The sequence below is a fragment of the Alligator mississippiensis genome, chromosome 13 (genome assembly GCF_030867095.1).
Source record: "Alligator mississippiensis isolate rAllMis1 chromosome 13, rAllMis1, whole genome shotgun sequence".
Taxonomy (NCBI): Eukaryota; Metazoa; Chordata; order Crocodylia; family Alligatoridae; genus Alligator; species Alligator mississippiensis.
Window position 1 is genome coordinate 3,145,876 of NC_081836.1, and position 24,198 is coordinate 3,170,073.

Sequence of the window (24,198 nt, forward strand, 5' to 3'; positions counted from 1 at the left end):
AGCGAAGGCATTCACGCTATGCTTGGCAGCCCCTATAAGCTGGCTGGGGGGCTGGATGGTTTCAGATCCATCCTCCAAGGCACTGGGGGTACTGTTGTGTAATAAGAGGGGACAAATGGCATGCAGTGTTGTGTATGTTATATTAGCCTAGTGCCCCGGAGCCCAGGGAGGTTGGGAGCCTTGTACAGATTGGGGGATTGAGTCTGAGTCTGCATCCACCACCACGAATCAGGGCCAACCGCACCCAAGCCCACCCTGTTACCCCAGCATACTTGAGATGAGAGGGCATCTCCTGCACCTGGCAGGACACGGGATCCCAAAGCTCTGCCTAGCATGAGGCCGACAGCCCTGCTTCGTTCAGCCCCTGTGCGCTCCTGGTCTGCACCATGCACCAGCTGGCTCCAAGCGGTGCCTCTTCAAGGTGCAGTTCCCCGCACAGAGATCTCCGGGCACTGTCTGCACAGAAAGCAACCCCTGGCTGTGCTCAGGGGCAGGGGTACATGTAGAGCCAGAGTCCTGGTCTACCCGTCCTGGACCCGGGGCTGGACATGCGCATGACGTTGGCACAGATGGGGCAGCCAGCCAGCTTCACTCTCTCCTGGAGGTACAAGCCGGGTGTACGACCCTCCGCCCAGCCCTTTCTCTGTGCAATGACCGCAGGACGGAGTGATTAGCTTTCATCTCATTGCTCAGGGGGTGGGGGAAACTGAGGCACAGGGAGGTTCAGACCAATACATTGAGAGAGAGACACTGATTCTGGGGGGGGTCGCAGGTTTTGGGAACCCAGCCTCAGACATGGGTCAAATCCTGCTCTGCCCTTGTCCCCCACCCTGGCTCTTTTGCTGACAGAGAGGTCAAGGGGCAAGTGTCCCTCAGAGCCTGAACTCCCCCCGGCTCTGGCCCAGGCTCCACGGCTTGTCTTGCATCATTTTGGGCTGGAGCAGGGTCCAGGACGACGGTGCGAATCACCCCAGAGGAAACCCCCCCAGGGCCAATTTGGGGGCAATGATCTGTAGGCTCCCGAGGCGTCTCCCTGGGCTCGTGCCAGGATGCGTGTGGCTGCAAGGAGCCCTGCCTTTCTGCTCCTGCCGACTCCAGCCAGGGCGGTTTTGGCTGACCTGTCAAGGGCGTTTTTAATGAGGACGGGAAGCCTTCGTTAGGGACGGGCGGGGTGGGGTGGGGTGGGGTGGAGGAGGAGCCCACTGGTGGGCTGGGACCTGGGCAGTGAGGCGAGGAGGTGGGGAGGGAGCTGTATCTGCGGAGGCAACAGCTCTTGGCAGGGAGCACCCAGGTGAGTCCTCGGATGCTCTGGGCAGGGGTGTCTGGCCTGGGAAGGGCGGGAGCGAGGCACTCGTCTGTGATGCCCCGGGGTTCAGCCAGCGGAGGGAGGGGTGGGCTGACAAGGCTCTGGGAAAGGCTCTCCGATACACCGATACACCGCCACAGCCTTATCACGCTGAGTTCCCATCCATGCCCCCGGGCCAGAGCAGCAGGAGATCAGAAACCTCCCCGGGGGTCCAGACCCTAGGGCAGTTTGATCCCTGGCTCTGCTACAGATGCCCTGAGTGACCTTGGGGCAAGTCCCTCCACCTCCCTGTCTCTTTTCCCTGTGGGTGACCGGGGGGGGGTCTAATGTTCCCTTAGAGAGGGCTGAGAGGGACTCATTTGGGGATGCTCGCCCTCCATGCAGCTAGTCCTGGAGCCCAGTCTACTAAAAGAAGAGGGCAGGGGGGTCTTGTCTGGCAATATCATCCTAAAGCCAGAGTCCTTCTGTGTCCTGGTCACTCCAGACCCCTGGGAGCTCTCCCCAGGGCTCAGGGCTGCTACCCCCGTGCCCTGCGCCAAGCCCAACCTGCTTCAGCAAACAGGTAGTGGGGCCAAGAGACAGGAGGGGCAGGTAGGAGGCGGTGAGATGGTGCTTCTCGGTGTGCGTCCCTGTGGGGTGGGGCTGGGACACACGGTACATTTCCATGCTGTGGACTCTCCTCTCTTTCTGATCCCCAGAGGTCCCCTTTCGCTAGACCCGAGGTAGCAGCTGGGGGAGAAATGATTTCCCCTTGCCAAGGAATACTGAGGCAGTGCAATCATTGTTCCAGCAAAGATCAACCCCAAAATGTTCATTTTTGGACCATCGAAAGCCGCAGTCTGAGTTTTTTCAGAATAAAAAAAAAAAAGGAATACATTTTAGAGTCTCTTGAATGAAAACCTGAACGAGCCTGGGATATTTTCTTGCTGTGCTAAGCCACTTCCCAGGGCAGAAACACCTGGAGGGAACATTTCCCATCAGCTCGTCCTCCCGACTACCCCGCTGCTTGCCCGCTGCTCGCCAAGCCTCTGCCTATGAGGACCCCAAACCGCCTGCGGCTCCGGCTAGCTGCAAACCTGCCTTTTGTCTTCCCTGCAAGCTCCCCCGGCCCATCCCAAGAGCCGCTCTCTCCCTTTCCAAGACAGGGTCCTGCAGGCTCAAGGGCCTGTCTGTGGGGTGCCAGCTCTACCCCGCAGGGTCCTGGATGGAGGGGCCAGGGCATGCATTGAGGGGTGGTGCCTGGGGTAGGGATCAGGTGAAACCTGTTTGGATTAAACAAGAGCAGCAAGCATCTCCAGGGGCTCAATCCGAGCCACGATGGCTTTTCTCTACTGAGGAAATCAATGGGGCTACCTTTGCTTGCTGTTACCGGTGCTTCCATCTCCTTGAATGCAGCGGGGCAGTGCATTAGTCAGGGAGCCCGGGAGGCCAGGGTATCATGCTGTTTTGGGATTATGTTGTCCATGCCCTCCCTTTGGTTGCTCCCACCCAGCTCCCTCCTGCAGGGGCTCGTGTGTGTGGGGCATGACCCCTATTACCAGGCTGGGCTCTGGCCCCCTTGCTGGTCCAGGGATGCATCAGCCACACTTATTGCATGCAGGGGCTTAGCAGCGGGGCAGGGAGAGGCCTTCTGGCTCCAGCCCCCCTGGAGAACTATTGCCAGAGCAAAGCCATGGCGGATGGAGCCAGGAGGCCACGTGCAGTGGGTCTCGCTCTACTGGAGAGGCGTCGGCAAGGCAGGCCCTCCAAGGTGACCTGCTCGGGCCGCACGTGTTCCAGCTGGCTGGCCGACCTCTGCTATTATTAGTGCGGTAGGGCTTTATCGGGGGCAGGATCTTTCCTCTACGCAGCTTTCCAGAATCCCTCAGGGCTGCGTATTTTTGCTGGCAGCTCCCCTTTGCTGTTTGGGGTCAGGGGGTGTCTTGTTCTTCTTGCTAAGGACAACCCAAGGTGCCCGGGTGCCCAGCTGGATTTCAGCCCCTTTGGAGGTATGGGCAAGGGAGAAGGGCTGGGGTTTGAAATGAGCTGGAGTCAACAGGTTGGGCCGCCCGGGGCATGTTCTCTACCTGGGATCTCTCGAGTGTACATTAACCACCTTTTCCACAAATGGGACATTGGCTGCCGTGGCCCCCCTGCTTGCCCTGTGGCAGGTTTGGGTGTGATGCCTTGTGTCGTGTCGGGGTTGATGGCTGTTTTACTAAAAGGCTGGATTTGTTTAGGATGGGCTGGATAGGCCCGGTAGGGGTTGGACTAGATGTGATGTCTGGAGGTCCTGTCCAGCTCCAAGGCTCTGCATGCTATGAGTACACAGGGAGTCTGGTTGGGATGAGGGGCAGGCTCCTTCCACTACTGAGGCCAGGCTGAAGGTGGGGAGGGGGTAAATACCAGCCCTAGGAAAGCCCAGGGGGCTGGGATGAGGGTAGAGGGGGCGAAGACACCAGACACCTCATGTAGTTCATCCAACAAGGCCTGGCTCCCAGGGGAACAGTGGCACGTGCTTGCGGGTGTCCTGGTCGCTGAACACTGCTAGTGAAACAGGCCTAGCAAGAGCCATTGCTTTCCCCCTCCGCGATGCAGCTCCTCACACACAGCCCCTTGCAGCCACGGAGCCCTGGGCTGGCACCTGCCACAGTGCAACCACTCGAACGTGCCTCCTCCCGTCCATGCAGGGACTTGCTGCTCGTGGTGTGGAGGCATCACTAGCCCATGGCAACAGAGGGGCTGGACCGGAGGGAGCACGATGTGGCTAAGGAGGAGGAGAGGATCCTCATACTCAATGAAATCTGGAGGCCGTGGCCGAAGACCCGCAGGAGAGTCCAAGGTAAGAGCGTGAATGCTGCCTGACAGCACTGAAAGAGGCCATCGGGGTCATCTAACTCAGGTGGGACAGGAGACCCCATTCCCTTCAACCGCAGATGTGACCCCCCCACAACATCAGCTTCCTAATTGCCCTGATGGTCCATGATCTTCTAAGTCAGGGGGCAGCAACTACAGCTAGCGGAGCCACGGCCCGGGGCTTTCAGCGGCGTTTGGCAGTGGGGGCTTCTCCAGGTGAGGTGGGGAGAAGAAGCAGCGGCAGTGATGGTGTCTGGGGGCTAGCTCCTGGGTCATTCCCACCTGTAACCTGAAACGGCTGCCGACAGCTGTGCAAAGCGCCTGTCCCTATAACCCTGTCCGTGCTGTGTCTTTGCTGCTCCCAGGGGACTCACCGGAGCTCAGATGGCAAGGATGTGGCCCCAAGCCATTGCTCTGGACTTGAACAGCATTTAATAAACACCTCCACCTGGTCTTTCCAGCAGGCCCTGCCAATTTGTACAGAGCCCATTTCCACCGTTCCCTGGATGTTTGACTTCCCGAAGAGCTCTATACAACTCAAGGCAGGGGGTGGGGAGCGGGGTCAGCAGCAGGGTTGGTCTCAATGGGATCAGCTGGTCTGGGAAGGAATCTCGGAAACCTCCGTGGAATATTTCAGCCATAATGAAGCTGCCCCTCGGGGGCACTTGCTGCTCCATGGTTAATAATTGAGCTGGCTGCAACGTGTCTTTGTGCTCCTGCCATCCCTGAGGCCCCTGGAGCTGACCGTGGTGGGGTGGATGTGACCCCCGTGCCCCCCTTGCAGGCTGCCTGGAGTGCGTGAAGCGCCAGCTCTTCCGCGTCGGCGAGGACTGGTACTTCCTCTTCGCTCTAGGGGTGATCATGGCCATGGTCAGCTTCGTCATGGATTTCACCATCAACACATTGCTGAATGGTAACTACAGGTTGGGGGCTCACGACTCTGTGCTAGTGAGCCAGGACACCTGGGCTGCTTTCCTGCCGCTGACCCTCGGCAAATGCCACGTGGGTTTCATGGGGACGGCACCGCAGTACAGACCTGCCTGTTTTAGCTGGTGCACCACACTGGGCAATGGGAACCGAGTGCTGGAAGCAAGTGCGGATGCCTGGGGGAAAGATGTGGTTGCGTGGACACCCAGAGGGGTCCACACTAGGCTGGGTTGCCCCGTGATGGTCCCAGGGTGTTGTAGGTGGGGTATCAGAGTAGATGGACCTCAGCGGGTCCCAGCAGGGAGGGGTGTGAGCCACCAGATGAGCCGCACGGCTGGGATATGCCACTGGCCCATGCCCATGTGCATGTCTATGCCCCTGTTTGCCTATGCTTATTTTTCAGCACACAGGTGGCTTTACCAAGAGCTGGGGGATTACTTAGTGCTGAAGTACCTGTCCTGGACCATGTACCCCATTGCCCTGGTTGCTTTCTCCACTGGCTATGCACAGAGCATCACTCCGCATTCGGGAGGTGAGTGTGATGCTCCGCAGCTGGAGGCTGCCCGTGGGGGGCTGTGAGCAGACTGATCTGCTAACGAGCTGGCCTGCACAATGGAAGAAGCTCACGACCAGTGCCCATATCCCAGGAAACCTTCCAGCGGTTGGCATGAAGTGGACCTCTAGCTGCTCAGCTCGGCAGAGAGACCAGGTGTCATGGCTGAACAAGCACTAGACGGATCAAGAGTATCTTCCTAGAAACTATTTCAGTTGCAAAAAAAGAGCCATTAGCTCAGGGACAGGTGATGATGGGCTGCTTGCTTACAAGCTACTTAAATGGTTGAACATCTTTCTGTGGGGCACGGGCTGATGGGAGTCCAGGACACCCCAAGGACCACTGGAGACTCAACTCCCTTCGTATCCCCCAAGGGTCAGGAGTTGGGGGCACTGGCAAGGCAGCAGGTAGCAGTTTGCATAGCTTCAGCTGTCCGGTGTATGGGCTTAGTGCGTAAACAGAGAACTTGACTCTCTGGGACTGGTAATCAGGATTTCCACTGGCACAAACCACCAACTGGGGACAAAACCCCTTAGCCTCCTTGCAAGCAGCAGATACCTCTTTTCCACTCTTGGAAACCAGATAAAACTGAAGACTTCTTGGGTAGAGCCAGCCCTTCTGTCTGCCTTTGAGCAATCTAATGGCCTCTGGTCTGAACTGCAAATGTCCTGCTAAGAATACACCCTTGACCTTGTTGGCATCAGGCCCTAGCTAGGAGTTGCCCTGGAAATGCAGAAGTGGAGACCCAGATGTTGCCACCTTCATTTCCTTTAGGTTTGGATCGCTGAGTGGCACCCAGATGTGCTCTGATGTGTCCCCCATTTCTGGGCTTTTCCAGGCTCTGGCATCCCGGAGCTCAAGACCATTCTCACCGGGGTCATGCTGGAGGACTACCTGGCCATCAAGAACTTCGGAGCCAAGGTGGTGGGGATGACCTGCACCTTGGCCGCTGGGAGCACCATCTTCCTCGGCAAAGTCGTGAGTGTCCCCAGACCAGCTTCACAGCTGGTGCGGATGGAGGGGTGGATATAGGGCTGGCGACTGTGGAGTGCTACCATGGAGTGGTTCGTCCACTGTCAGGGTTAGCGTGAAGCTATGGCAAGGAGACCAGGCCAGACAACAGAGTTGCTGCAAAGAAATTTTCCAAATTGTGGGTGAGATGTGGAGTCAAAATGCTTGGGGATGTCTAGGGAATGGGAGCCCACCCCAGCCGGGGCAAGTCGTGCAGCTCCTCTCACTTCAGAGGGGCCCTGCGGATTTACATCAGCTGAGCATCTGCTTCCAAGTCACAGCCCAGGAAGGGAGCCTGATAGCTGGGGGAGCCCTCTGGTTCGAGTCACCCCAGCGGCTTCGGAGCCCAATGAGAGATGGGACGTGTGTAGACCTGGGCTAATAGGCTGTGATTCATAGCACAGTAATTAGCCTGGAGGCAGGGTCATACGAATACAGCTCTGGTTCCCGATCTAGAATGAGTACAGCTTAGTGCCTAGAGGTCTAGCTTTGCCTTGGCGTGTGTTAAAATAAAAGCCATTTTGCAAAGGGCCCAGCTTCCCCGGCCATCTACATTTGTTTTGGCTGCCATTAACTGCAGCCTTCCCCTTAAATTCAGAAAGCCCCATTTGGGAATGATTACAGCGTGTCCGTAGCACTTCTAACCCTCGAATGCCCGATGTGTGCATGCAGCCATTTGCCGGCCTTAAAGCAGCTTTTTGCCCTAGCGCTGCATCTCCTGTGAACCCGGTTCACCGGAGCATCCCTGAAGTTTGCTAACACCTCCCTGCAGTGAGAAGGACCTCCCTCGGCGGCCTGCGCCCATACGTTTCACTGCGGGAGGAGTTGTAAGCAGCTGAGGGTAAAGCATGAACTGATTTGACCCTAAGCTGAAGTCAGACATGTGCTGGAGGTGTTCATTTAAAAATAAGAAAGTGTTACTATGGTTCCCCTCGGCGGGGTGGTGGGAACGCCCCTAGTAATAGCTCCGCAATGCCCAGCTGCCGGCTTTGCAGGCACACGGGAGGGAGCATTGGTTCCCTCTAGTGACTGTGATGTAGGGAGCGTGAAGGTCTTGCCACTACTGGCAGGTGTGCTGCCTTCTCCATTCGCGTGGCAGGGAGTGCAAGGGTGCTAGGTGTGCTCCCTTGGGGGCCCGTGTGAGCTGGATGGTCCTGGTGCCTGGCGTTCGCTGTGCGGCGCTACGGCACATGGATTTGTTGATTCATTGCAGCACAAGGTACCAGATAATCTCTGGAGAGGGTCGGCTCTCATGGGCTTTCCAGCTCACACCCTTGCCCAGAGAAGTTCAGACGATCGCTGGGGCCAAGTTCATACCTGTTGCTCCAACTGCACCGACGTCAGCCGCTTACACCGGGGCTGAACTTGGCTGTCGGGCTTTTGGCTGTTTCTCCGAACTGAAACTCCTGATTTTCAGACCATTGCTCTTTCGGCAAAGCATTCAGAGTCCCACGCCCCTTCTCCTCCAGGGTCCCTTCGTCCACATTTCCAGCATCATGGCTGCCTATTTGGGAAAGATTCGGACTTCGGTCATCGGGGAGTACGAGGTAAGGCCGAGACCGGGGCAGCACCCTGTTGATGGGGGAAGGGGAAACTCAGGGCATCATGCCCACTCCCCAGGACTTCTCTTCAGCTACCAGGCTGATGCGTTGATTTGCATCTCATATGCATATTTTAGCAGTTATTTAGTTTAACAGACATGTATTGACATTCTTAGTTGTGATGGTTTATTATGCCTTTGGAAATAAGGAATGGCATTTTTATTAATCCCCCGCCTGATTTTTGTCAAGCCACTTTGAATGAAAATCAGTATGCAATGAAACATGCAAAAACCAGCAGCGAAGGCATTTCTTGTTGAAAACGGGCTGAAGGTATAAAAAGGTCTGTCAAACGTTTGCATTTCAGATGAACGCATGCATTAAACAAAGTCAATATTATCTGTCGTCAGTGAATTCAGCTGGCTGTTTCCAGTCCCCGTGTGCTTCAAGAGTTTAGAGTTGGGAGATCTCAGCCTTTCCCAGCTAGCTTATATTCGTAGACTGGAAATGGAAAAGAAGCTTTCTTGGGTTATTTTTCTGACTCGTAACTGGTTTCTAAACTTTGAATAAACACGTTATCATAGGATCATAGGGCTGGAAGGGACCTCAGGAGGTCACATCTAGTCCAACTCCTTGCTTGAGGCATCCCTATCCAAACCACCCTGTACTAGTGCTTGTGTCTGACCTGTTCCTAAACCTATAGATACAGCCCTATTGTGCAGCTACAAGGCACATTGCCCCCAAACCACGAGGAACACCCCAACTGGTCAAAGGTAAGGGAGGGGGACGAGGGCCTTCTCGAGGTCCTGCCGCTGCAACTGAGCCAAACTGAAATGACTTTAGTCTCTCTGTATCTGCCAAAAAGTCCCCAGCTAGCAAACCCTGGTTTCTCTCTTCAGTGACTCCGGTTCCAAGTGCTTAACCAAGGACTTCTCCTTGTCTGCTGGTTTGCTATTCTTTAAAACATCGGTAGGAAACATATACTGCTTGAATATTCTGCTATATTTAAATATTTTAATAGATTTGGGTAGTTAGTTTAAGCCTTGATATTGGCTATCAATTGCTAAAGGAAAATATATTTTATTTAAATTAAAATTAAAAAAAAATTGAGTCCAACTACTAGATGAACAAGCCCCCGGGCAGTGTAGTTGTGATTCTCCCTTGGGGCTAAAGTTGGAGGCCAAACAGCTCTCTTCTGTGTGTGTTGCCCCCCTCTTTCCAGAACAAAAGCAAGCAGAATGAAATGCTGGTGGCAGGAGCTGCTGTTGGGGTCTCGACTGTCTTTGGGGCGCCCATTAGCGGTAAGAGTCTCCCAGGCGTGACCTGCAATAACCTAAATTTCAGAAGGGAACAGTCAAAGACTTCCACTCTGCAAATGATAAAACGGGACTGATGCAGCCCTGGTGCGGCTCCCCCAATGGCTACGCGCCCAGCCGTGGTGTTTGGGACTCACTACGCTGGACCTAGATGCTCTTAAGCTTCCCGTGGCTTGGGTAGGCTGCAATTCTCTTGCCTTCTTGCACTGTCTAGGCACGAGCTGGTTGTTCCCCCTTTAGAGCCCATCCGCCCTAAATTCCCAGACCTGTCTGCACCCCAGTCGCTGAAGCGCGCATTTTTGGAGAGGCCCAGCCTTGTGACTGCTCTGGTGACCGGTATAACTCCTTGGGGGATGCATGAGAGGGAGAAGCAGGCAGACGGGTCTGCTTTGTAAGGGTTTCTCAATGCAATGCCTCTTTACTTTCACTAGCACAAGGTCTCAGTAAAAACACATCCACCTAAGAACACCTACATGGTATAAGTCGGGGTCCTCTCTGTTCAGCTTCTTCCTCTACTGCACGTGGCCTCTCATCTGAATCATGGACTCTGTCTGTCTGTCCCTCCCTCTCTGACTGTTGCATCCAGAGCCCGTCCACTCTCCTACCCAAGCCCCCTGCACCATGGCTGGCAAGAGCCCCTGCCTTTCATGCTCTCCTGGCTACCAACCACCGGCCAGATCCACCTCTCCTTGCTTTAGCGCCTATCTTTAGCTTGTCCACTGTATTGCCAGGTCTTCCTATCCAAATGGCAATAAATCTGGATAGTCCACTCAGCCAGCCTAGACAGACGTATCTGTACTAGTCCACTGATCGCTCGCTTCCCTCCCTGCTAAGAAGTGACTCCTTTGTAGCCACCTAACAGGCAGCATGACTGGCAAATCAGGCCAGGCAAAATGTGTCATTAGGACAGTGGAGAATCTTCCACGTTTTCCACGGGGGCATTTTGACACTCTCATAAAGGCTTTATCCCCATGCTGAGATCTTGTCCCCATGAACAAGCAACTAGGACCCTTTGGGAGCCTGTACACCTTCCCTAGGGCGCAGTGTGCAAGCAGGAGCACACAGCTCTGTCTGAGATGTCCCCAGCTCCTGGATGCATCTAACTCACAATGGGAGTGTCTACACGTGCTTTTACACTGGCTTAAAGTTACTGCACAGTAAATGGAAACAGGCTGGCATCTACACGTGCAGGCATTAATGTGCATTAATGCTGTGTGTGGACTGACTTGGGACTAAAATTAGAACCAAGTCAGTCCACACACACACACACACACACACACACACACACACACACACACACAGTGTTGTTGTGCAGTAAAGCATCTACACGTGCATTACTGTGCAATAACTAATTAGACATGCATTTTTGATGCAGGTATCAAATTTGCGCCCAAGTTGGCATAAGTCACTCTATTTACTGCACAGTACAAATGTGCACTTGTAGATGCACACTGGTACTGTGCAGGAATCTTGGTTACTGCGCAGTAAATGTGCATGTGTAGATGCGCCCAGTAGGTATCTTCTACCATTAGCACCGTAGAGGTATGCCCGGTACCACCGTAGTAACCAGAGACCTGCTTTTACCCAGGGGTGCTGTTCAGCATTGAGGTGGTGTCTTCTCACTTTGCTGTCAGGGACTATTGGAGGGGCTTCTTCTCGGCCACCTGCGGGGCCTTCATGTTCCGCCTCCTGGCCGTCTTCAACAACGATCAAGGTAAAGAGGACGGCGGCAGCTGCGTGGCAAGGCGAGGGTGCAGCGGCTGGCAATGACAAGGGGTGGTGGTGGGGGGACTGGCTGTACCAGTCAGGCACAGGATGGCCGTGAGCCACCAGTGGGATTGTTTATGCTGCTAGAGTGATTTACAGTAATTGTGTAGGATTCCCCTAAATTTCGGTCGAACCCAGCTGATTTAATCCCTGCTAAATCCTCAAGCGCTTTCCCTTAAGGAGCTGCTGTATAATAGCCATACCCCCTGCGTCGTGGTCCTGCCTCCTCTCATGAAAGAAGCAGGGCTGGCATGGAGGTGAGATAGCTCGGGCAGGGTTTCGATAGGACATCAGGGGATAAAGTTATCCAGCATGGATGCATCCTGCTGATTCACTTGGCAGTCAGATCAGGCGGGCCCTATTCATTAATTCAACCACAGCAGTGGAAAAGGAGTCAGAGACCTCTGGAAACTTTGCCAAGGGGGCAAGGGATTGTAGAGATGCTGCAGGGAACAATCCAGTGCTTTGGCTCACTTCTGTCTCAGCTAATAACATTTTTGTCTTATTACCGCCCTTGGCCCTTTCTCCTGATGTGCTGTGCGTGGCTTCTTTTTGTATGCCATTAACCCGCCGCCGTGCTCCACCTGTGTTTCAGCCGTGGTAGGATGATTCCCTTGCACGTCTGCGGGTATAGTTTGTCAGGCCCTGTCTATACCTTGGCCTAGCCTGCTTATGAGTCAAGTATCACCAGTGTGTTTTATTTTTCTGGGAAAAGGATTCATCTCTTTTTCCAGGACAATCCAGAAAAAGATGCTAGTCTTTGAAAGCAGACTGCTGAGGTTTAGCCTGCGTAACCCTTCTGCACCCAGCTAAAAATCAGCTCTTTAATAGGCCACGCTGTGTCTTTGATGACTTGGATGCTGGTGAAAGGATCTTGGTCTATCACATCTTGTTCTGAACACCGGGGGTGCAATTTCAGACACGGCCGCACTGGAAAAAATCGATAGACTCCCGTGGTGTCAGCCGAGGGGACTGCAGACAAACAAAGGGAAGATTAAATGAGACGCGCAACCTCTGACGGTCTGCTGCACTGAAGCATAAATGGCTTTGGCAGCCTGTCAGCCCAGGCTGTAATGGATGTTTGCTTGTGGCATAGCCATTTGGTGTGATTAGTGGCCTTGGGGCCACAGGTTGGGGCTGAGATGTGCTGGTAGTTCTGCGTGGCTGGGAGAAGCCAGGGCTGAGACCGCAGTGGAGTGCATTTGAGATACAGGGAGCTGCTGGTTTTGGTCCTGGGCAAGGTACTTCCTAGCATCCCAGAGCTATGTCAGGTGCATCACCCCAGGTGGATATATTTCTTGCTGGGGTCGCTTGATCCCAGCTGACTTCCCACTTATGGGGGGGGGCTGGACCCGACGATCTCCCTTCCAGCCCCTAACGTCTATGAAATCTAGGAACCCCTGGTCTCTGCGCTGCCGCTGTCCTCTGCATCGCATCTCCTTTCCTGCGAGCCCGTGGGAACGCCGTGTCTTCCAAGTGACCACTCGTGGAGACCAGGCTGGGTCTGGCACCGGAGTCGTACACCCCGCTCCTCCACTCCTGGCCATCACCCCGTGCTAACCGACTAATATATAGTGTTGAATCACCCTGTGCTCTTGCCGGTAATGACTTGTGACTCTTCCCTTCTCCCAGAAACCATCATGGCTCCCTTCAAGACCAACTTTAAGATCGATTTCCCTTTTGACCTCCCGGAGATATTCTTCTTCATGATTCTTGGGTAAGAGCAGGTCCGGTCTCGGCTGCTGTTTTGCCTTTGTTCAGGGCAAAGATGTTGCCTTTAAGAGGAGGAAGGTCAAGCAGATCCTTAAGTGTCCACCTGACCCTGCACCAACCAACACAACGAGCCCCACGAGCCAATGTGTTGTAAATATTTATGGCCCAAATGCTCAGATCCTGACTTAATTTTGACTCCTTCCAGCTTGGAAGTAACTTCCCTCATCTCCCTTGAAAATGGTGTTGGAGTAACACTGTATCCCCACCCTGGGATGTGTCTCTGGGTCTCACGTGGAGAGATGGGTTGCAAAGTCACATGCTAGACAATTAGGAAATGTCAGAATTAGTGGCTGGGACCACCTCGATTTGCCTTCTTGTGCGTGCGCACCACGATGCCAGCCCAAGCTGTCCCTTCCCTGCTCTGCAATGTTAATGACTATGCCTGGTGATAATTAATGACCCCTGAATGCCCACATGGGGCTGTCTGGAAGGATGCAGGGGCAAGAGGGAGACCTAGCCCCTCTCACCTCCCTTCTCTCTTCTCCACAGGGTGATCTGTGGGATTATAAGCTGTGCGTATCTCTTCTGTCAGCGCTGGCTCCTGGGATACATCCGGAGGAACAAGCTCACTGCCTGGCTGATGGCAACGGAGTAGGCATGCTGGAGGGAGGGTTTTTTACAGCTCAGTGCAGTGGGCTGGTGGGTGTGCTTGGAGACATGTGGATAGCTCTGTGTGCGTATAGCCAAAGATCTCCCCTGCCCTCTCTTCATCCTGCCAACCTCCCGACCCGCTCTGCTGCACTGGATGCACAGCCTGGTCCTTATCCCCCCAGAATTAGTGCAGCATCTGGCTGCCTCTTGGTCCTATCCAAGGTCCCTTGTGCCCGGCGGGCAGCGGAGACCCATCCGCACCCTGGAGTGCTCTTCCTTCTGCTTCCAGATAGACTCCCCATGCTCCCTGCCCCATGGCAAAGGTGGGCTCCCCTCCTTGCTGCAGCTGGAAGAGGAAACTGCCCCTTCCCTGACACCTTTGCTGGCTGCCAGCCCCTGCTGAGGGGAGAAGGGAGCATGAACATCATAGGCATCAACCTTCAGGGACCTCTGAGGTGACAGTCCAGAGCAAGAGCGGTCGGGGAAGGGCTGTGTGATGTGTGTGTGACTGACCTGCCTCTTTCAGCAAGCCGGTGTACTCTGCCTTGGTGGCCCTCCTGCTGTCCTCCATCACCTTTCCGCCCAGCCTGGGGCAGTTCATGGCTTCCAGGGTAAGTCCTGAGCTACACTTGTGTGTCCTCTGATCACTGGGGATGGAGTTGCCCACACCAGGGTGTTCCTGTCCACACCTTGGAGAGGGAATCTGGCCCCTTCCCCACATGTGGCTTCACTTAGACTTTCTTCCTAAGCTTGGCTACACTTCCAGCCCCACTTCCTATGTCATCTTTGACTGCCCTGAGCTCCCTCTGAAGCCAGCATTGGCCCTGAAGCTGGTATCCCAGTCTTGATATGACTGTAAGTGTTTCAGGCTGGGGCCAATTTTACACATGAGCAACGCCACAGATGTCCATTGAGTTACCCTTGAAGGCAGCTGGCAGCAGAATCAGGCCGCATCTCTGAGGACAGCTGTGGCGGCCAAGAGGAGGTGGGCCTGTGGGGGATGCATTCATTGTCTCTGCTAGTGAGACCTCCTTCCTTCCTTCCTCCCCAGCTCACCATGAAGGAGTACCTCTCCTGCTTCTTTGACAACCAGACCTGGGGTGTCCTTTCCCAGAACGCCTCGCTGGCCAGGCCTCTCCAAGTTGACCCAGAAAACCTCTGGATGGAGTGGTGGGACCCTAACATCACCATCTATGGCAGCTTGGTGATTTTCATAGTGATGAAGGTAGGCAGGGTGGGCAGCAATGCAGGGCAGACCTACCGGAGGTAATTTTGGATGAGCTGGTGGAGGTCCTGGGAGCAGTGCAGTTGCTAGAACAGAGCTCAGTGAAGACTGCAAAACCCACCCAAGAAACAGCATCTGTTAGCATGCATTGAACAGTGGGCTGGCCTGGTGTGGCTGCCACCTGTGCATGAACTAGCTCGCTGAAAGCTGTGATGGCAATGCAGACTTCCCTGGGGGAAAGCCCTAGTCTGGTTATGGTTAGGGAAAACCCTGTGTGGATTGAGATGAAGCCTGGCTGGCAGCTCCTGCGGTGCCCACCTGTCTCACGCTTGGTCCTGAGACCCAGAAAGGCTTTGAGACCAGCTCAGCACAGCCCTTGCAGCCCAGGCCAGGAGAAGACTTCCTTCCAGGTGCCCCGAGCTGCACCTCCTGGGGACGGGAGGGCCACCTCGTGGTGTCTCCTTCACTCTTTCTCCCTCTTGTCTTTGGTTTTCAAGTTCTGGATGTTGATCTTGGCCACTACCTTGCCAATGCCAGCTGGGTACTTCATGCCGATCTTTGTGTACGGTGAGTCTGTGTCACCCTGGGAGGAGAACCATTTCTGCAGCCGAGCCTTCCCAGAGCATCTTATTGAACCCATTACCACAACTGGGCATACGGCTCGTGCATCCCCACTGCAGAGAGAGCCTGGTGGGGTCCCTCAGCTCTCCAAGGCTCACTCTGCAGGAAGGTCTTGAGAGAGAAATCCCAGCAAGGCCCATTTGCAGCCCCGTGAGCTCAGGTTCCTGCCCCGGTGGGATGTACAATTGGCCGTCGATCTGTGCACTTGAGCTTCTGCCCCACTCTGGACCCACTATAGACCGACAGGCTGGGCATGGTTTGATTTCAGCTCTGACTCTTTGTCCAGGTGCTGGAATCGGGCGTTTGACTGGGGAAGTGGTGGCCTTTCTCTTCCCCCATGGCATCAAATTAGACGGCGCCGCTAACCCCATCATTCCTGGAGGGTACGCGCTGGCTGGTGAGTCTGCAGCGTGTGAACTCCTGTTCTGAGCCCTTGCTAGGGGGTAGGAGGTAACGAATGAGGCTGCAGACACTACACTTGCAAATGCAGGAGTTCAGGGGTTGGACCTGTAGCTTCTGCAAAGCCCTGGGCCCTGGCTACCTTAGATCTGGTTGAGGCAGAAGACCTCACCCATCTGAGAGCTGGGCCATAGCAAGAGGTCATCGCCTGTTTTCTTGTCTTCTTGCCAGGGGCAGCAGCGTTCTCAGGCTCCGTCACTCACACCATTTCCACCGCCTTGCTGGTCTTTGAGGTCACGGGGCAGATTGCCCACATCCTGCCCGTCATCCTGGCCGTGCTCATTGCTAACGCTATTGCCCAGAAGTTCCAGCCCTCCTTCTACGACGGCACCATCATAGTGAAGAAGCTGCCCTATTTGCCCCGGATCAGGAGCAGGCACATTGAGTGAGGCCTCCTCTCTCCTTTGGGAGACCGTGTTACTGCTGGGTGGATTTTGGAGGGGAGCTATGTTGGCCTGGTGGGTGGGTGGCAAGGCAAGCTGGAGCCGAAGAGGATGGGGGTTGGAAACCAAGCCCTGCTGTGGTGCGGTGACCACCCTGTGCCGGGTGTAGGGGCAGGGCAGTGGTACAAGGACCATCCTTAGCTTGGCTGGACACGGTAAGGACCATCAAGCCTTCACATCCGTCTGCCTCTGGCTCACCGCGCCCAGGAGGTGCTGGCAGGCCAAGGGACCTCAGAGCAGGGTTCATGGAGAGAACTGTCCTTTCCCTCTCTGACCTTCGGCCCTTCCTCCTCCAGCTCCTACCGCGTGACCACTGACCAGTTCATGAACACTGATTTTGCCGTCCTGTCCAAGGGGGCCACTTTTGAGGAGATCCTCCAAGTCGTGACTTCTACGGATGACTTGGAGTATCCCATCGTGGAAAGCGCAGGTACCAGCGGTGGGGCCGTGTCCGTGATGACATCCCCGGCTGTCCCCATCCTCCTGAGGCTGTTCATTCTCCTCTCTCACCCCCTCCCCAGGGCTTTAATCCCTTCTTCCTTCCCCTTCCCTTTTTTTTTCCATCTACGATATGAGGACATGTTGGAAAAAACAGGATTATTTCTTCAAATACCAAAAAAGAAATGTTGTAAAGAGGAGGGTGACTGTTCTCTGTGTCCGTGCGGGACAGGACAAGAAGTAATGGGCTTAAATTGTAAAAAGGGAGATTGAGGGGGGATAATAGGAGGCTGGACCCGATGATCTGCAAGGTCCCTTCCAGCCCCTGACAATCTATGAATAGGATGAACTTCCTAATTGTGAGGGCAGTGATGCACCGGAGCAGATGCCCAGGGAGGCAGTGGTGTCACTAGCTCTGGCAGGTCCTACGGGCAGGTTAGACAAAGACGAGATGGTTTAGATGGGGATCATCCTGTCACAAGCAGGGGGTTGCACCCCGTGACCTCTTGAGGATCCTTCCAGCCCTATTTTGTCTATGGTTTCAGCTCCAGATGCAGGAGCTGAGCACTGCGGCTGCTCGACTTCTGCAGGTCTGGGCGATGACTGGGTCAGACCTGCTGCCTGGGTTGGACACACCACTGGGTTGAGACAATTGCCTTGGAAATGGCTGGTGTTTCAACTTAGCTGTAGGGCCACCGAGGAAAGGAGTTGCTGCTGCAATGTTGTAAGGGGTCTGAACCACCCGTCCACTGCCTGTGCAGAGTCCTCTCCCATCTTTCCCCTCCTTCAGCCCCAGAGTCCTTGTTGCTGGTGGGCACGGTACCACGATCTGAGCTGGTCGAGTTCCTCCAGACCCATGAAGATGCCAAGCTGTCTTCCCAGGAGGCTGGGGAGAAGGACAAGGTAAGCCCAGAGCCCTTGTCTCCCTTGCTCCCAGCTCTGCAGGGGAGAGATCCTTAAGGAAGCGGCTACCATTGCCCCCAATACTAAAGAGGCTGAGTGAGTATCCGGTTGGGATGGGCTGATGGCATGGAGAAGGTGCAGACCTTGGAGAGCAATCAAGGCTGATGAGCAAGGATCCAGAGGAGGGGGCTGGGAGGTTTCCTGGGCAGCAAGAGCCTCTGCTGTAGGAGGGGTGCCTGCATGTCCCATGGTAGTGTCCTCATCACGGCTTCCTGGTTGTGTCTAGCCTCTTCCCATAGCCTGTGTAGGATTGCTCCCTACCTGGCATTGGAGAGGTTGGAAATGCAGCTGCAGGCACTGTGCACAAGCACGCTGCTTGTTCGAGACATCACCCCTCTGCCTCTGTTTCCCTCCCTTACAGGCTCTCTGCAGCGGGACACTAGGAGAAAACTGCACCATCAACCCCATCACGTTCCAGCTGTCCCCTTGCACCTCTCTGCACCAGGTAACCACACCAGAAAGGGGCTTTGGGTCATGCAGCGCTGGGCCCAGCCAGGGGAGGGGTGGGACTGCCCTGGCTATTACCCTGATCATGGTCTCCAGCTGCAGCCAGGAGCCACCACAGCTGGCAAGCTCCACGGGGTGGAAAAGCTCCACGATATCCACAGGTAGATGCTTGCTTTACTCAAGCCCTGACAACCCACCCCGAGGCACTGGGATGTTGGTGAAGCCAGGTCCCTGTGCATGCTCTTTCTGGAGATGCTTAGTGCTAACGTGTCCACCGAGCAGTTCCTAGCAGCTGTCTCCCCAGGTCGACACGGCGTGCATTCAGGGCTGCTTCACTTGCAGATGGGTGTGCATGTGGTCTGGACTCATGGTGGGGAACAGCAGGCTAAAACACATAGGGAGACACACTCAGCACAGAAGCAAGCTCCCCTGCCCATGCCCATCTCCACGTCCTGTTCCAGCCCACTCCTCTTTATACAGTGCTGTGAGATGTGCTGATGGGGGGCACTCGGTACCAGCCGGAGTTATCCTGGCTTGTGTTTCTTCCCCTGGGCACTTACATGCAGGGAGGCCGGCATCTAGTGTCGGGTGGTGGGTACTGCAGAGTTGCCTTCTCTGCTGGGAATTTCGGCAGGGCAGAGCAGGGAGCCTTTATCCCTCCTTGTCCAGTGAAGTTGTCCAAATCCGTTCCAAACAGATGCCCTGGGCTACCAAATCCAAGTCACCCCGTTGCACAGGGGGAGAGATGCCACAGGGCAAGGGATGGTGAGGGGGGAGGAGACCGCCCCATGGCAGATGTCTGGAGAGGGTGCAGTTGATTTGGGCTCCCTCTGTGTAGAAGCACCCTCTGGATCCTGGGGGCATAGACACACAGGCCTCTCCTCCTGCCTGGCTGGGAGAATGACACCCCTTCCACCGAGGAGGTCAAAGCCTTTGCAAGGGGAAGGAAGCCCACCTTGCAAAAATAAGAGCTTGGGACTTTTGAGTCCAGTTGCCAGCAGCTGCCTCCTGCAACCCCGTTCATGGGTCACGGCTTCCTCACCCCTGCAACCTCCCCCCTTCTTGCAGACCCACCACCTGTTTGAGCTGCTGAATCTGCAGCGTGTCTTTGTCACCTCCCTGGGGAGAGTCATTGGGGCTGTCTCAAGGAGCGAGGTATGAGCTCTGTCCGAGGGGAATCAGGACAGCTGGGGCTGGGGTGGTGTCCGGGGAGCAGGGGGATGTGCAGAGGCCCCAGGCCCCATCCTGTCTTGGGCAAGGAAAGGGTGTGGGCAAAGTGGCTGAATGACCCTCCCTTCTGCAAGTGGGGTGGGGGCGTCATTCATTCCCCAGCTCAGATGGGGGGGTGAGAACAGACCGCACGCCTGCCAGGAGCCTTGCACACCGGCTGATTTCTCCTGCAGGTGAAGAAGGCGATTGAAGATCTGGCAAATCCGAAGACAGCCAAGTGAGAGACTGTGATCCTTGGAGAACAGCCCGCTCCCTGTGCCCTGCCTGCCCCCCATCCCTGCAGCAACGAGCAGGGCCGGGGATAGACACGGATCCAGTGCTGGAAGGAGACCACATAGCTTGCTCCCCCAAAAACATTTCTTGTACATTAAAGTGTTCCTCAAAGCTTGCCTTTCCTTCCTGCTCCTGCCCCAGGCTCAGGGCAGGAGCCATGCATGTGATAGCAGATGTGCCGGTAGCTCTTTGCCTCTGAGAGCCCAGCCCTCACCCGTGATAGCCATAGTGCACTACGTCGGGATGAGCAGTCAATGCAGAGGGCAAGTCCAGGCTGCATGGCTGTAGCAGGGGGACACATGCTTGGGACACAGGGGCTTGGGGCTGCTGTCACCCTCTAGACCCACTAAAAGTAAGAGCTCACCACTTAATCCCTGGAGTGCTTTTCCCTTGTTCGTTTGGTACAGAAAGTCCAGGGTCCAGATATCACCGGTTTCTAGAGCAGAGGGCGACATCCTTTAGGAGCAATGGGCAATCCCAGTCACTGCTCTGACTTGGCTGTCACGGCTGCCCCCCGCCACCCAGCTCCCTTGGTACGTGGGGCTGTCCCTTCTCCCCAGCGTCACCGAAACCCCTCGCTCCCCAACAACTAACAATATTCAAGCATTGTGGGCTGGATAAAATCACTCCAGCCCATAGATTGCCAACTATTGGTGTAGTGAGAGGCAGTTAGGGGGCACGATGTGTCTATAGGCATCTCCTTCTCCCATAGCATCCCTGGGCTAAAGCTGCTGTCTCCATACGATCCAGTAACTAACTGCCCAAGCCCAAGTCAAGCGATATGCAGGCCTGAGGACTTCCCGCCAGCCCCCGGAGGAAATGCTGCAGCTGGGGGGTTATGCCCATAGCAATGCAGCTGCCTCCGCTGAAGCCCATTGTTTCCAGTCCCAGGGTGCATTGGATCAGAGACAAAGCCAGGCACATGCAGATCTCATCGATCACTTTAATTTCTCCAAGGATACAGAACATAGGGAGGAAAAGACGTCACAGCCGCTGCAGCAACCCCGCCCCCCCGCCTGTCCCCGGGGCCCGCTCCCCTCGCCGCTGCAGGGAGCGTTGCTAAGGCGCACAAGATCCATCTCCAGGCAGCACGAGAGAAACCAGCTGGGAGGTTACACAGCTCGCTGGGAAAGCAGACGTGTCGGCTGTGTTTCACTGTATAGTGTCTGGCCAAGGACGGAGGCATTCGGGCGATGCCCTGGGGCGGCAGAGGATGCACGGCCATAAGTTATGCTTAACTGCAGGAAGAACATCCCTGCCAGTAGCTTTCTTTAAAGTCCCAGATTTAAGGTGTCCTCTTTAGTGGCTGGGAATCTGCAAGGGATGTCACCCTCCACGCGGGTCCTATTGCAGGTGTCAGCATCAAATGCCTCCTTCACATCAGCTGAATATTATCAGTTATTCCCCAACTCCCTAAGGTAGTTTGGGGTTCCCATCTAACCCATTTCCTTTCTCCCCCGCAAAGAGAGCAGGGTACGGACCTAGTGTGGGACAGTAGGGTCCATGCACAGCACGAGACACCTAGGCAGATGTGCACAGTGATAGTGCACAGAGCCCAATGTGCACAATGATGGTGGTAAATCACCACGCTGCGGGGCACAGACCGGGCACAACCATATTGTGACCATATCCTCAAACAGGGATGCTATAGCCTGCTGAGGAGGGCAGGGCCATTCCTGCAGACCCTCCCCAAGCAGCTCCAAGCTCCTGGATGCCATCGCTGGCACATGCCTGGTATTTGAAGACCATCGAGAGGCAGGAACCAGTGTAACCAGCTTGCCTGCCATTAGCCTTTAGGCTGGGCTTTGCAAAGAAGCCCCAGGAAGGTCGAAGCCTGGTTGCCACTGGAGTGAAATGGGACACGGGGGTCTAACAACCTTTGAAACTCAGGCTGATTCCCTCCTCCTAGCCAGTTTATGCTTGCACCTTGCCAAAGCCACCAGTGCCAAGGGTTAGATGGAGCCGAATGCCTCTTTGCAACAGGGCAGGCTGAGGAGCCTGGGGATGGGCCTGTATTTAAACCTGCCAGGAGCTTGTCTGAGCTACACAGAGACAAGAAACCAAAGCACTGGTGCATAAGCCACACACACACGCTGGAAGCTCCTAGGACAGACGGCTGCAGCTGCAGAGCAGGTATCAAATGCACAGGGAAGAGGATGCCTTCTGGGCGCTTCCCAGCCATCGAGGGAGCCTGGCTGTGTCTGCCACCCCCCTTGTTCTTGCATCAGTGCCACTTAATGCAGACCAGTGGCCTCGGAAACAAATCAGAGCCTCAGCTGTGGTGTGCGTGGCATCAGTCCAGGTGTGGCCTGCTCTGGAGGACTAGATGAGGCGCAGTGAGACAGCCTCTTCCCTGCCATCCTCTGTCTAGACAGTCACTGCTGCGGGGGCCTTCTCCCTACAAGCCACGGTGAACCCAGAGGCGGCTGCTTCTGCAAGTCTCCAGGAAGCCGGGGCTGAACGGGCGCGAGTGATCTGAGCGGAAGATCTCCCTGCTGCCCCAGCCCTGTCCGCTCGCTCCTGCGCTGGGGAGAGCGGGGAGGGAGCATCTAGTTATAAAACACTTCATCCTCCGAGAGGGAGCTGCTGTCCACGTAGCGGAGGGAGCTGGTGAGGCGCTGCTGGAGGGTGCTGCTCGCGCTCTCCTGCTCTCCGGTTGAGCTGGCCGGCTCCTTCTCCACGCTTCCTAGCTGGGAGCTCCTGGCGTGGGGGGAGCCACAGGGCAGAGCCCCCAGGGAGGGGAGGCTTGAGTTCCACCCGTCTGCCGTGGGGTGTCCCCGGGGCGGTGGGGACGTGCATGTGGAGGGGCAGAAAGCTGGCAGGATGCCTTCTAGCTGCGGGCTGCTGATCGCCTGGGGACTGGGCAGCATCTTTTCCTGTAGGTAGATGCCCTCCAGGTCTGCAAGCAAAGGTATTTTGAGATGGGGGGAGGTTGTTAGAGACTCAGAAGGGTAAAGGAGACTCTCAACTTGCAGGGCCCTGAGACAGAAGCACCCCAAGGCCAGCAACTGTTTTGGCAGCTACTGATTCTGGGCGCCCATCTCGAGACCCCGATTCTCAGAGGTGCTGTGCACCCCAGCGCCCTCCCAATGCAGCTCAGGGTATTCGGTACATCTGGACCCTGATCCTGCCCCAGTGCTACAGCTGTCATTGGCTTTGTGGAAGAAACCCCAGGGAGGCAGAGCTGGCTAGTCGAAGAGGAGACTGTGATGTCCTACACAGCCTCCTGGAAGATGCTATACAGGGCCACGGCCAGATGGTTTCTGGTGCAAGACACCAGTGCGTGGGGCATTGAGATCCCAGCCCGAATCTGTTGCACACCAGTGCCACAACACACAAAGTGTGGCAGCTGGGCCTATTTCTGCTGCTCCCAGAGCGAGGGTTGCTAGCAAGGGACTGCAGCCCTTCCCGAGGGCTCTGGGTTTGCATGCTTTGCAATCAGTGCTGGAAGGGACCCGATCGGGATTTGCAGGGGAGATGACTTCTGAATGGGGGCACCAGCAACATTGCAGCCTGATCCCAACAGAGCAGGGAGGAGGTACCTGGAAGCTGTATGACATCCTGGGAGCTGCCCCCATAGTTGATTTCGTCATCATCTAGCGAGGACCAAGCACTCAGGGTGGCTTCGGTGATGGCAAATTGCTCCGCTACACCTGGACGGGAAACCCAATGCAGGTGAAGAGGGGATGGGAGAGAAGCCAGGCCAGGCTCTCACTGTGGTTGTCCCAGGGAACCATTCCACTGGAATCAGTCTCAGCCTGGATCAATTGTAGAGTAACCAAGAGGCGCATGTGGCTTTTCCCTGGTAAACCCACAGGGTCCATCAGTGCTACCAGGTTGCCTCAAACCATGCTCCATCCTGTCTCCAGCAGTGAGCAACATCACCAGCTGCAGAGGAAGCTCCAAGAAACCCTGGGATGGGATCACCTGTTCCTATCCTAGTGCAGGGGGTCTCCGTGGCTAGACAAAAAGGTCTAAGCTTTTAGGTCCTGCCAGCCCTAGGCAGCCCATTGGGCTAGCCTGGTTAATGCATACCGGTTTTGGTAGTCATGACGTAGCAGCGTGGCCAGCCCGCTGTTCACCCCTCACCCTGCTTGATTACATACCCAGTTACCCCGGTCAAATTAGGGAACTCTTCAGGACAAGCCCTGGATCTGCGGGGAGACAGAGGCATTGCCGGGCTTGTCGCTTTCCTGGCGGCTACCTGCTGGGACGGTCTGCAGCTGCCTTGCCCGCGACTCCCCGTCTACCTGCTGCAAATCGCGCCTCCTTCAGCTCATCGGTGAGGTAGGAATACTGGTCTTCATCTGGCAGCGATGGCTCCCAGCCCGACTGCGGGGCACTCCAGCCTTTCCACTCGATGAGGTGAGCCACCCGGCCCCGGGCCATGGCTGTGGGCTTGGTGATGTGATCCTTGATGGTTTGGACCAACCCTAGAGCAGAGACATGGGGTGAGCTCAATGGAAACAGGCAAGGTTGGGA

At 55.6% G+C, this 24,198-nt stretch overlaps 2 protein-coding genes across 8 annotated transcripts in view; one reads left to right on the forward strand and one right to left on the reverse strand.

Moving 5' to 3' along the window:
• Nucleotides 1-1,205: 1,205 nt before the first annotated feature.
• LOC102571908 (chloride channel protein ClC-Kb) lies at nt 1,206-19,828 on the forward strand. 2 transcript variants are annotated; one of them, XM_019500023.2, is made up of 20 exons: nt 1,206-1,291; nt 3,976-4,127; nt 4,926-5,054; nt 5,472-5,600; nt 6,460-6,599; nt 8,102-8,179; nt 9,393-9,471; nt 11,075-11,200; nt 12,886-12,970; nt 13,516-13,617; nt 14,144-14,228; nt 14,669-14,842; nt 15,340-15,409; nt 15,750-15,860; nt 16,094-16,307; nt 16,662-16,795; nt 17,594-17,706; nt 18,128-18,211; nt 19,282-19,368; nt 19,617-19,828. In XM_019500023.2, exons 2-20 carry the CDS (start codon nt 4,013-4,015, stop codon nt 19,662-19,664), a joined length of 2,103 nt encoding a protein of 700 aa, XP_019355568.1. In that variant the 5' UTR covers nt 1,206-1,291; nt 3,976-4,012; the 3' UTR covers nt 19,665-19,828. The 2 variants fall into 2 exon arrangements, with proteins under 2 accessions (XP_019355568.1, XP_006276987.2); XM_006276925.4 differs by lacking the exon at nt 1,206-1,291 and having other exon boundaries at nt 17,600-17,706.
• Nucleotides 19,829-20,645: 817 nt separating this feature from the next.
• FAM131C (family with sequence similarity 131 member C) overlaps nt 20,646-24,198 on the reverse strand; it is a 41,868-nt gene continuing 38,315 nt past the window's right edge. For 5 of the 6 annotated variants that reach the window (XM_059716263.1, XM_059716262.1, XM_059716261.1 and 2 more), the window contains 3 exons: nt 23,967-24,149; nt 23,259-23,369; nt 20,646-22,615 (listed from right to left, as the gene is read on the reverse strand). In XM_059716263.1, coding sequence (XP_059572246.1) covers nt 22,266-22,615; nt 23,259-23,369; nt 23,967-24,149 — 644 coding nt within the window. In that variant the 3' untranslated portion in view covers nt 20,646-22,265. Of the gene's footprint in view, nt 22,616-23,258; nt 23,370-23,920; nt 24,150-24,198 lie in introns of all 6 variants that reach the window. The other variant, XR_009456188.1, reaches the window with a different exon arrangement.

Bases quoted from the DNA above. Each gene is read 5' to 3' on its own strand.
- LOC102571908 (XM_019500023.2), top strand. From the start codon at position 4,013: ATGGCAACAGAGGGGCTGGACCGGAGGGAGCACGATGTGGCTAAGGAG. The intron at 6,600-8,101 runs GTGAGTGTCCCC...CTTCTCCTCCAG, and splicing joins CCATCTTCCTCGGCAAAGTC to GGTCCCTTCGTCCACATTTC. The intron at 9,472-11,074 runs GTAAGAGTCTCC...GCTTTTACCCAG, and splicing joins CTTTGGGGCGCCCATTAGCG to GGGTGCTGTTCAGCATTGAG.